The 11,668-nt window shown below is 39.2% G+C and overlaps 3 protein-coding genes across 5 annotated transcripts; 2 read left to right on the forward strand and 1 right to left on the reverse strand.

Moving 5' to 3' along the window:
- Nucleotides 1-964: 964 nt before the first annotated feature.
- LOC107185390 (LIM domain-containing protein jub) lies at nt 965-6,624 on the forward strand. The gene is made up of 6 exons (XM_015573056.1): nt 965-3,322; nt 4,209-4,299; nt 5,742-5,911; nt 5,987-6,049; nt 6,121-6,303; nt 6,403-6,624. The coding sequence occupies exons 1-6, from the start codon at nt 1,382-1,384 to the stop codon at nt 6,622-6,624; spliced, it is 2,670 nt and encodes an 889-aa protein (XP_015428542.1). The 5' UTR covers nt 965-1,381.
- Nucleotides 6,625-7,807: 1,183 nt separating this feature from the next.
- On the reverse strand, nt 7,808-9,327 carry LOC107185433 (protein FAM210A). 3 transcript variants are annotated; one of them, XM_015573107.1, is made up of 7 exons: nt 9,190-9,327; nt 8,956-9,118; nt 8,586-8,874; nt 8,363-8,508; nt 8,188-8,276; nt 8,053-8,071; nt 7,828-7,920 (listed from the first exon to the last, which is right to left on the reverse strand). In XM_015573107.1, the coding sequence occupies exons 2-7, from the start codon at nt 9,092-9,094 to the stop codon at nt 7,904-7,906; spliced, it is 699 nt and encodes a 232-aa protein (XP_015428593.1). In that variant the 5' UTR covers nt 9,095-9,118; nt 9,190-9,327; the 3' UTR covers nt 7,828-7,903. The 3 variants fall into 3 exon arrangements, with proteins under 3 accessions (XP_015428591.1, XP_015428592.1, XP_015428593.1); XM_015573105.1 differs by lacking the exon at nt 8,053-8,071 and having other exon boundaries at nt 7,808-7,920; XM_015573106.1 differs by lacking the exon at nt 8,053-8,071 and having other exon boundaries at nt 7,808-7,920; nt 8,956-9,129.
- Nucleotides 9,328-9,838: 511 nt separating this feature from the next.
- On the forward strand, nt 9,839-11,455 carry LOC107185432 (cyclin-H). Its single transcript, XM_015573104.1, has 6 exons — nt 9,839-9,997; nt 10,264-10,488; nt 10,559-10,732; nt 10,799-11,024; nt 11,103-11,214; nt 11,314-11,455. Exons 1-6 carry the CDS (start codon nt 9,881-9,883, stop codon nt 11,453-11,455), a joined length of 996 nt encoding a protein of 331 aa, XP_015428590.1. The 5' UTR covers nt 9,839-9,880.
- Nucleotides 11,456-11,668: the final 213 nt, after the last annotated feature.

Consider the following 11,668-nt stretch of genomic DNA (forward strand, 5'->3'; position numbering starts at 1 on the left):
AGGTGTAAAACACAGGCGAGGTGTTGGAATTACATTTCATTATTATGCCGAACACGGTGCCCGTGAATGCATGGATGGTGCGCGAGACAAGGTCCTGCATCTTTACCTGCCGACGCGTCCATTCTTTCCATTCCCATCTCTATTTTAATGACGATAGCTTCATTTAGTGCACAACCGTCTAAATTATTTGGGTATTTTTCGAGGAACGACTATTTTTTACACACGCGCGCGCACCAGCGTACGGATGAATAAATTGTGTAAATTTCGTTTCCATTAGAACAATCAATTTGAGATCATGTAACTATTATGACACATGGTGAGATAATCAATCAGCTTCCACTTGCTTATCAATGTGACAGTTATGAAGATTTCCAAGATACAGAAGTGGGAATTATTCGCAATGCATACATTAGAATATCTTAATCTTTTCAATTTCAAAAAAGCGCGGGATAAGTACAAATTTGCTAAAATTACAGCGGCCAGAACTTTAATTTAATTCGCGAATTCCCACCAGATGGCGCCATATTAAAAGCTTTAGAATTAGTTCCAATTTCCGCTACTAGGTTGCTGCTTTAAATTTAGCAAAACCCCAATTGGCGCTTGTTAATTCATCAGTTACTGGAAATTTGGCCCTCTACAGCCCCGAGAGGATCAATTATCGAGCGTCTACTGTAATTCTATTCTTTGGATGGAATAATAAATGCCTGTTTGGTCGACAGTAGAAATCTAACTGGTTATTATGAGCTGGAGATACATACATGTACATACATGATATGAAATCGTGTACGTGGCGCCACACCGTGGTACAAGACGACAATGCCCGCTACGTTTGGATGACTTGTAGCAGGGGAAATGTCTCGCAGGCATCTGGCTTGACGAACCACGATGCGTGCGAGGTGCATGTGTGTGCGTATCGTGTGAATTTTCGCAGGTGGTGATTTTTGGTGCTGGACGAGAAACCGAGATTCGCCGGTGGACGTACGGTAGTCGAAAAGAGGAGACGCAAGTTCGAGGCGCCGTGGTCGCGGGGCGTATCCCAAAAATCGTGGGGGAAAACGGGCCTGATTCGGTCAAGCAAACTACGCGATACTCTGTGCGTCGTGTTTTGTCGCATTCCGTGAGAGAATCACGGGTGTGCGCGAAAAGCAGTGCAAGTGAGAACAAGTTGGAAGGTGAGGGCAACGTCAAGTTGAAGGGAGATCGATTTGACACGACAACCACCGAGCTGATTCAGCTTCGCGTACGATGTCGTATCGGTTTGTAACAATTGTTTACAGAACGACGGGAACCTGGATCTAAACGCGCCTCACGATCAGTATCCAAGTGACAAGCGCGGAATCTTTTTTATTAACGTTGATCGCCTCACTGTGAATCACTGCCAATGTGCAACTCGGCCGACGCTTCTTTCGTACAAAAGCTAGGTTATCTGCATATCGGAGATGAACCCAGTGACGCCGGCGGTGCAACGGGTATCGGCAGGGTCACAGGATCACGACCCGAGGCTCAAGTACCCGTGTCTAGGAACACCGTTAGCAGGAACGATGCTAGAGGGCCTGGTAGACCAGTCGGTGCTATCGAAAGTTTCATTGAAGGCAACTCTGAAAGCTGCAGACAACCAACGACAACTGATTATAAATTGTATGAGCGTGAAAATATTATAGCTGCATCGAGATTTGCTACACCAAAACCTGTGGAGCAGATAAGTGCTCAACAACAACAACAACAACAACAAAATCAAAGTCGTATAAGTCATCAGCAAGCACCGGTGTATGAGAATATTGATTATTATTCACAGCAGAGTCAACCTCATCCGCCGTATTATCATCCAGTGGAATCTAGAAAAAGTCCTAAGAGTAGCCCCAGGGGCTCCTTAGCAAGTGAATCTTATGAACCCACTTTTAGAAAAGCACAACCACAAGTGCCCACTGGAAATCGATATCAATCTGTGTCACCGGGAAAAGAGTTGCCTCCTTACGAAGCACCTCCAGTTTATGAAAATATTCAAGAGGTGCATTATCCAGAGAATCCACAAAATAAGCCAGGTCCTCAAGTTCCACCTAATTATTATCACCCTGCAACCATAAATGGTGGTGATTATGTTGTCATGACTGGAAAAGTGGGTCAAATACAAAATCAACGCGGTATGACACAAAGTTTATCTTATACACAACAGAGGAGTAGCAACATTCGTGGTCAAAGTTATGATGGCTCAAGCTTACAACGTTCTGTGGATTCTTCCACATCAAGGTACTTACAAGGATCTTCTTCTTCATTGGATCATCAGGCTGGCAGAAGTGCTTATGTTCCACCATCTGAATTACAAACACCAACCAGAAATTTCAGTTATAGTGCTGAACAACAACAACAACAACATTCTCCTAGATCTGGACTCCCTTACCATAGTGAATCTCCACCAATTCGTTTACCCCCAGAACCACATCACTATCGTGGTTCTTTGGACAGTACATTGAGTGGACAACATGGATTCAGGGCAACAAATCATATTGAAAGTGCACAACAGTCACAGTACCGTCAAGATAGTCCTCAAAATTATAAACCATACATGGAATCAAATACAAGAACTGCAAATCCAAACATATCTGGGGAGAATCAGGCCAGGAATTCACCAGTGTACGGTGTAAGGCAGGGAGAACAACCTGTTTGTAGAAATTCACCTTGTTATTCTCCCAGTAGAGTATTATCACCAAGTGAGAGAAACTATCACCATCAAGAACCTAGATCAGAATTTCCTGCCAGAAATTCCCCAATCTATTCTTCCAATAGATCAACAGAGCACATAAGACTAAGTAATCTTCAGAATGATAGAAACTTTATTCAGGATATACCTGATCCGTCTGAAATAAAAACATCACCAGTGTATTCACCCAGTCGTATTGATTCCTCCAGAATTATTGCTAACAGTAATAGTGTGAGGGGTTCTCCAAAAACGAGTCCAACTCTTAATCAAGTGTCATCTGATACAGTCGCACAGAATATGATTAATTCACCACGACATGTATCATCATCTTCCTCAAATAACACCATTGGAAGTCCTGTACGTGGTCAAGTACAAGCACCAGTGACGAGTGCTATAACTGCTGCTACTGAATCTGATTTAAATATCCATGGCCCTAGAATCACTAGTCTTCCTCCAGGGGTGACTAGTGGTGTGGCTGGTCCAGTGTTTTTGAATGCCGGCGTACCCGTGTTACAAAGGCCATCTGAACCAGAACCAGAAGAAAGGAAGTCAGTTAGTCCACCAATTAAACCTACAACAGGGAAGGGACTGCTGCCCTACAATGTTATACCGCCTAGACCTTCAGTAAGAAACTATTCTATGAGATACAAAAAAGCATTAACCCTTTCAAACCTCTAACCACAGTGTCTGCCCTCTTCTATGTTTGTTAAAGATATCTATAATGTAACGCTATACTCGTGTTAATTGGGTTAAGGGAACGCGTCGATGCTTTCGATTTGCCTTGGCCAAATGCCAATCGCTAAACCATTTGCATGCCGATTTCATATAAAATCGTGACTGTTTTTGCATGTATAAAATTGTACCGTTTCATGAGAACCTCTAGTTTATATTTTTTACAAACAATAGTTAATTTCATCGTACTGTTTTCATAAACGGAAAGCATGTTAGACTTTAATACGGAGTTACGAAAAGGTCTGCCTTGCTTTTCGCGTTTAAGCGATGATCTCACGAATGTCAACCACTATCGCTGATATTTTACATAACGAATGACCCATGTAACGATAAGATTAGCGGATATTCGAAGGAAAATATATTGCTCCAACGATCCGATAAACGTTCTCCTTCTTAATCCACGAGAAATTTCGAAAACCTTCGATTCGACGAAAAAAAGAATACACGTAAGATAACATTTCAGAATATCTTACAATTCGTGACGAGTTCTTTCTCCGAACTCGTCGCTGAATCACAGACTGTAAATTGTTCGCTCCTGACAACCCGCTGTATAGTTACCGCGCGATATTTTATTCATCAACCGTGCATGCCTTCACAAAAGCATGTAATACACGCTTCATGTATTTCCTCTTCTTCTATTAATGTGTGCCTTAATCACATGTGTACATAGTCCCATCACTTCTCTCTTTATGCGTTCCTGCGACAAAAATACCATTCCGATGCATGGCAATATTTGTGAATATTGATCACAACACGGGATGTGATTTATTTCTTCTAGGGACCCACCGAAGCGGAAAGAAAAATAGAAGAGTTGACAAGGCAACTGGAAGAGGAAATGGAGAAACAGGAAGAGGAAGGAGAATACTTCGGTATGGAGTAGTGGTTCATCGAGGAACTAACGAAGACATCCTAGTTGCTAATACGCAATAACTTCCGGTTGCACGTGTAGAACGTTCCTCGCTGATTCAGTGTTTACACAAGCCCTACTATCGTCCGCCTTCCCTGATTCTTGGTAATCTCTTTCGACAGATTGAAGTCCAATAATTACCAACGCGATTCCGTCGCTACTTAATTTCTGACACGATCCAATCTGTAATTTCAAATACTTCTGGTAGGAAATAAAAAAACGGCAGGGTACCGTGCCAATTCCCACGACATACAAGTTCCCGATAGACCGGTTTTGGAAAATGAAGTCGAGTTTCAGTGTGTCGCGCGAAACTTTTTAAAACGAGACGTTTCGTTGACATTCACTCTCGGCCCATTCGTTTCCACCTACGTGTCTTCGTATCTACGTGAAGCACTACAAGTGTGCCCGTCACATGCATTTGTTAGGCGCTCTCACACATTCGATATCAGTCCCTACGGTTCCAAGTCCGTGTTTCAGCACTGTAAAGTGGTATTCACATTGGACGCGCTATCAACATCGATTGTATTTTGTTGTCGTAGGTGCTAATATCCCGTCAACAGGAGAATAGAATCGTCAGCTTACAACAAATGTTAACAGCATCCGACTTTGATCCAAAAACTTCGCAGACTTATTTCATTTCTTTATTTAAATCGTTCCGTAAACTGCCGAATCCTAACATTTCACAATCATTCTGTAATTCGAATGGAGGAAGTATACGATGCAAATTATTCTGTATTGTCTTTATAAACTCGTTTGACCTTTTCAGGCAAAATTCGAATGTAATCTGACAAATGCAATAAGGAACTTTTACGATCATACGTATGGAACAGGAGCTTCAATCGAGCGCGTCGACGTCAGTCGATAAGTGGCCGGGCCGTTTAGACGAGCGTAGTGTTCCTCGTCGTTTTTTCCGTACGGGTTCTATTCTTCGTGCAACGTCCTGTACACAGCAAACAGCCGTGGCCAGGTCGTGCTTGCCACGGTAACTAATCTCGTTATAGATAGACCAGTCCGACTCGTTGGCGGCTTCTAGTTCGAACAGAACTGGCGTAGCGAAACCAAGTCGTTAAATCGAAACTATTTACAAGTGTCGCGATCAGCGGATGAAGGATAAGAGTATCCTTTGGAAGGGATGGCGGGGTCTGTGTTACCTGTAGATTGTTGTGAGTCCGTTATCACTGATTAATTTCCCCGATATTGCGATTCTGACAGTTATCGACCACGAAGAATGGAACGCGTTGTCCAATGTCGACGACGGTATTTTTAAACCCAACCAATAAAACTGTCACGGTTATACATTTGCAACTGGGATTGGCGGAAATTTTGCTTGTTGCTCAACAGTCTATTATGCCACACCGTTAATTATGTTATAATTATGAGGTGTACTTAAATACCTTTTTCTAGGTATTTGTCACACATGCGGTGAGAAAGTAACCGGAGCCGGCCAGGCCTGCCAAGCCATGGGCAATCTTTATCACACCAATTGCTTTATATGCTGTTCCTGTGGTAGAGCATTGCGTGGTAAAGCGTTCTACAATGTCCACGGGAGGGTTTACTGCGAGGAAGATTATTTGGTACGTAAGATAATAATTATGCGGATACATGAATGACAGAGCGACGTAGCTCACACAACGATGTTCTGTCTGTAGTACTCTGGCTTTCAACAAACGGCCGAGAAATGCGCAATCTGTGGACACCTGATTATGGAAATGGTAATTAGATGGAACATATTAGAATGGTTTCTGTCCAAACTGTAATTCAACTATGATAAATTCTTCTATAGATTTTACAAGCAATGGGAAAATCGTATCATCCAGGGTGCTTTAGGTGTTGTGTCTGTAACGAGTGCCTTGACGGTGTACCTTTCACAGTCGATGTGGACAATAAAATCTACTGTGTCAATGACTATCACAGAATGTTCGCGCCGAAATGTGCCTCTTGTGGCAAGGGGATCACTCCTGTCGAGGTGAACTACGTTGCCTTCAGATCGGCGATGCTATTTCCTAAACATGTTTTACAATTTTATTTTATATGATACAACTTTATGTATCGTACCGCCTTTTAGGGGACTGAGGAAACTGTGAGGGTTGTTTCGATGGACAAAGATTTTCATGTGGATTGCTACGTATGCGAAGATTGCGGTATGCAACTCACCGACGAACCGGACAAACGATGCTACCCACTCGACGGCAGGCTCATGTGTCGTGCGTGCCACATCCAACGCATATCCCACACGCAACCTAGGGCACCACAGCCAGTATCAGCTAGTTATCAATTTATGGGATAAGTTAAATGACTACTGCTTCGAACTATACGCGTGTCCGTATCTATCACCTGTCGAGTCACTGATCAAATCATCCATTACTAAGGTGAAAATACTTTACTTATCGATCCATGGTGATTGAAAAGAGGTTAGAATAGCATACCAAGACTGGCTATTTACAGAACCGAAATACTTACACTGCCCTTTGGGAACATTTAGATTATTCGGGTCTAATCAATATCGTAACCTATCGATGATCTATTTCACTTCGTTAGCAATATATGGTCGCATTCTGCGACAATTTTCCATTGACAGCTACTAATATACATAGGTAAGTGGTATATTTAATATATGTGGTCTTATTTATTTGTCCAAGGTACTGCACGTACTGCAGTGGTCTCATTAGGATGAGCGAGTTGCGTAGGCAACTGTGATATATTAGCATAATAACAACATTTCGTTAAGTAATAATTCCTTTATGTAGTTCTTGTATATAATATTTACATAATCATATTATTGTGACGTGTCCACTATGCTGAGGATCGACGATAGTACATGGATCTCAACAATCGAGACCTAAGATTTCTGGATACGTCCGATATCAAGACTTCTACGGTGGCACATAATGCCATACTTGATGTATCGCGTTTGCTAACAGTATTTATTACGACAATACATTATACACCGATCAGTTTGATCGAAAACTTACGCAATACTCTCGGGATTTATTGATATTGCTCAGGAATTTAACAAAATGATTTATAATCGTACGTATGTTCCAGCCGAAGCTCAAAATTTTAAGACTCCCATGCTCAGAAGAGTATAGGGTTAGGTTTGGTGCAGTATCATAACTAACGTTACAACGCACAATTTGTGCTGCCAAAAAATTTGCTATGTTTCAAGATTAATCAATATCTTTGCGTCTAGGTTTAAGCTGCGAGTATTGTAGATAAAAAGTACAATGTTATTTAAATGTATGCGCGGTATGTAAAAGAAAACGACCGTTAAATAAAGAAGAGTATACCTGCCAACGTTAATCACATATTGTTTCGTTGGTGACGAAGGGAAGATTAAATTAAGATCTTCGATGTAACTTTACAGTAGATTTTTATCATAACACAGTAGTATTACAGATTTATAAGAGGAAATGTACATTTATACGCACATTAGGTTTCGATTTATACGAAACTCGAAATCTAAAGTCCACATAAAAATTAATCAGCTTTGTCCCATACACCGCTACGTTTTTGGGGGTTCCGTATGTTGTTCGGCCTTAAATGTCGTTTTCTGTGCTCCCATTGTTTTATTTGATTCTGTTGTCTACAACATATCAAACAAAATTACATATGTTAGGTATATTACTTCATTAAATTTTAGATCTAAGGAAGTCTAATTGTAACAGAGAAATATTAAAGCAAAAATTTTTATTCTAGCAAAGTAACAGAAACCTACACAAAGCATCACACGCAGGCTATATCATGTATGCATGTAAGAAGAACAGGAGAACACAAATATTTCAGATAAGTATCAGTATTGTTACTTTTGATTTCTCTAATATTTATAAAGAGCACTTCATGAAGGCAGTACCTTAGGTGTAACTTGACGCTGTTTACCCCATGGTAAAGGTTTCACTAATCCCGATTTGCTTAGCTGTCTGATCGTCATTGTTGTGAGTCCTATGTGTTATACATCCATATCATTATTAGTACTCTGTTGAATTTTTTGAATTCAATAACATTAATTGTTGCTTCTATTTAATTACCTATAGTCACTGTATATCTTAAGGGTGTAAACATTTTATATAAGGCATATGTTAAAGCCCAGTTTCCTGCACGGGAGTTTTGTACCATATCTAAATACTTTTGACCAAAGTGCATGAATTCCATTATTTTTGCAATGTTTACACCACTGAAATAGTACATATAAAATAATGTGCTTTTGTAAATGCTCACGAAAATATGATATAATTCAATATTTGTGCTTACTTTTTAATTGTTACATAGAATATAGCTACCCAACCTACAGAAGTAATTATATGCACTGGCACTAAGACATGCCAATAATCCTTGGTCAACTGTTTCATCTTTGCAAATACTGATAGTTTTTTCTGTGGTTCTTGTGTATCATCTTTAGTACATTGCTTTGAGTCACAGTATCGTGTAACTGCAACACTACTTTTAGTAATATTATACCTTAGTGGCAGTTGATTTGTTGTAATACGATTGAAAATTGGAACAGAGTTACATGATAAGTTTCCATAACGCGGATATCTTTCTGAAAGTGATCAGGCAACGAAAATAACAACAATACTTACGCTAATGGCAAAAACATTGAGAAAATCGCGGTATGACCTACCGGGTAGTTTCAGCTTCCAACGTTTCGGATCAGTGCACCGCATAAAACGCACTGTTTCCAACAAATTTTTATTGATAAACATTGGCCCGAACCCTAAGGTACTGGTGAGTGTGGTACTGCGACCCAAAATCACTTCCATTTTCACAAACGACCGCTGTTATCCCTAACCAATAACTATCACCTTCAGTGGATTCGAAATGATCTACTACAATTCCAACACCGTAAAGAACTTACGTTTATACATGCACATGCGACTAGACTTACGGAACAATATTCGTGTATCAGCGGCGTTAGTACAAGCTGATGACTTTAAATATTACATAAACATATCCACAAAATCTCACGTTTTCAACATCGATTACTGTAAAAGTAAGTTTAGTAATAAAAAAAACAGTAACAACGCCATCTACAAGTTCAATTCTTCCAATGCATCCAATGAGCAATGAGCTATACACATAGAAACACATGTATACATAGCTGCACGACTTTTGGTAGAGCTTATGTGTGTGTAGGGTTGAATCGATAATCCCAAGGTATTGATACTTTTACTCATAACTACTTTTGTATGAAGGTATTGAAACAAAAGTATCGATACCTATTTGTATCGAATTATATTTTTCTAACCTTGATACCCAACACAAAAGTTGTTCTCTGTTGAGAGACAATAAAATACAATATCTCCGGGGGTTCCAAGACCGCACGTTTTCACCACACAGTGTCAATAGTGCCTCGTAGCCCTATGAACGTGGGACAGAAAAAAGCATTGGATGATAGGTCTATTCTATATCTAGTCGGTGGTCTATTCTATACCTAGTCGGTGGTACAGTGTACACGCATTATTCGTATTTACCGCGTTTATTCGCGGTACAACGTTTACGAATTTGAGTACGATTTTTCGAATCCATTTGTCCAAGACAAAGTGATAATGTTCCCACAAAGTTCTCAAAAAAAGTATTGGATATTCAGCGATGAAAATGACTTAACAGTGCTGAGGGAGAAAACAAATGCTGAATTTATTGAGAGACATGGTGAAAATATGACGGTAAGTTGGGTAGTTGTTTGTGGTAAGTTCTTATTTCTGTCATATATACTTAATTCCGAAGATGCTCGGTGTTTTGCATTATATCTTTGACATTACATCGTTATTCGTAACAACACTGAGTAATTGCCGATACATTTGTACAGTGCTTTACATTGTCACTTTTGTATGTTCTATTTTGATTCTATTTATAAAAATTTTCACAATAAGGAACAATTGTTAGTTCCTTGAGAACAATAATTGTAACATTGACTATATATTTTTAAAAGCCAGAGGAAAGGGAGGAACATTTTCTATCATCTACAGAGGAGCGTACATTACTTCGTTTTTATGAATTGCAATTGAGAGATTTCTGCCGTCGCTTTAGTCCTCCAATGCCAAGAGCTACCATAGCAACTGCATTGCATTATTTCAAACGATTCTACCTCAGAAACAGTGTCATGGACTATCATCCGAAAGAGATTTTAGTCACATGCGTTTACTTGGCCTGTAAAGTAATTATCATTTAATTTTCTTCACATGTTCTGTGCTAATACCTGTTTTTCATCAAGGGACCTATTTTAGGTAGAGGAGTTCAATGTTTCCATATATCAGTTTGTTGCTAACATTAAAGGTGACAGGGAAAAGGCATCTGATATTATACTTAATAATGAATTGCTTCTTATGCAACAATTGAATTACAATTTAACAGTACATAATCCATTCAGACCTGTAGAGGGACTAATGATAGATATCAAGGTACATAATGAAAGTGATGTTAGAGTTAATTTGATATTTACATAAATTCAATGCATGAACTTTTAGACTAGATATAATTCTTTGGAGAATCCAGAAAGGCTGAGGCCATACATAGATGAGTTTTTGGAAAGGGTTTTCTTGACTGATAGTGTCCTACTTTATGCTCCAAGCCAAGTGGCGTTAGCAGCTACACTACACGCAACATCTAGGGCTTCTGCTAATCTGGATAATTATGTGACTGATATTTTATTCTCCAAGGAGCACTTAGGCTGTATAATTGAAGCAGTAAGAAGTAAATATAACCTCACAGATAGCACTTAGGAATATTGTTAGAATATATTACACCCTGTACATAAAATGTGTATTATAGAAATAAGGTCTATGGCTAAATGCGTAGAACCTCCATCAAGGGATGTGGTAAGGGCGTTGGAAAAGAAATTAGAGAAATGTAGAAATCAGGAGAATAATCCTGACAGTGAAATGTAAGTATAGATAGATAGCTAATTCATGTTGGTATACTGTCCCAATAGAGGTATGGTAATTATGAATTTGCCTGGTCACTATACATTACACGATTATAGATATAAACAAAGGATGCAAGAAATGTTGGACGAAGAGGACCTGCAAGATAATGAAAAGTATGCCAAAATAATGCAAGATCAAGCAGCCAATGATGAGAAGATCTTAGGAGTGAGCAAAGTTTTGTCTCCATCTGCACTTTAATACATAAATACATCCTATTGTATAAACGAAAATATTGTAACATACTTCATTATTATTGTCGTTTTTGTACCCAAGTTCTATGTATATTTAATAAATAACTTATTAGTATATTTTTATAGTAGTATATAAGAAGAGAGTACAATGTTATCTATTAATACTATTATTTGGAGATAAAAATACATTTGTTCAGTTTTTCCACTAAAAACGGGCAGA

The sequence above is a fragment of the Dufourea novaeangliae genome, unplaced genomic scaffold, assembly GCF_001272555.1.
Source record: "Dufourea novaeangliae isolate 0120121106 unplaced genomic scaffold, ASM127255v1 scaffold57, whole genome shotgun sequence".
NCBI classification, from domain to species: domain Eukaryota; kingdom Metazoa; phylum Arthropoda; class Insecta; order Hymenoptera; family Halictidae; genus Dufourea; species Dufourea novaeangliae.

What these genes read in the sequence shown, in the direction of transcription:
- LOC107185390 (XM_015573056.1), top strand. Translation starts at nt 1,382, where the DNA reads ATGTGCAACTCGGCCGACGCTTCTTTCGTACAAAAGCTAGGTTATCTG. An exon ending in AGAGGAAGGAGAATACTTCG is followed by an intron (nt 4,300 to 5,741) that starts GTATGGAGTAGT and finishes ACCTTTTTCTAG; the next exon opens with GTATTTGTCACACATGCGGT. An exon ending in AGGGGATCACTCCTGTCGAG is followed by an intron (nt 6,304 to 6,402) that starts GTGAACTACGTT and finishes ACCGCCTTTTAG; the next exon opens with GGGACTGAGGAAACTGTGAG.
- LOC107185433 (XM_015573105.1), bottom strand. Translation starts at nt 9,094, where the DNA reads ATGGAAGTGATTTTGGGTCGCAGTACCACACTCACCAGTACCTTAGGG. An exon ending in TTCTATGTAACAATTAAAAA is followed by an intron (nt 8,509 to 8,585) that starts GTAAGCACAAAT and finishes GTACTATTTCAG; the next exon opens with TGGTGTAAACATTGCAAAAA. An exon ending in AAGATATACAGTGACTATAG is followed by an intron (nt 8,277 to 8,362) that starts GTAATTAAATAG and finishes TATAACACATAG; the next exon opens with GACTCACAACAATGACGATC.
- LOC107185432 (XM_015573104.1), top strand. Translation starts at nt 9,881, where the DNA reads ATGTTCCCACAAAGTTCTCAAAAAAAGTATTGGATATTCAGCGATGAA. An exon ending in GCGTTTACTTGGCCTGTAAA is followed by an intron (nt 10,489 to 10,558) that starts GTAATTATCATT and finishes GACCTATTTTAG; the next exon opens with GTAGAGGAGTTCAATGTTTC. An exon ending in TATAATTGAAGCAGTAAGAA is followed by an intron (nt 11,025 to 11,102) that starts GTAAATATAACC and finishes TGTGTATTATAG; the next exon opens with AAATAAGGTCTATGGCTAAA.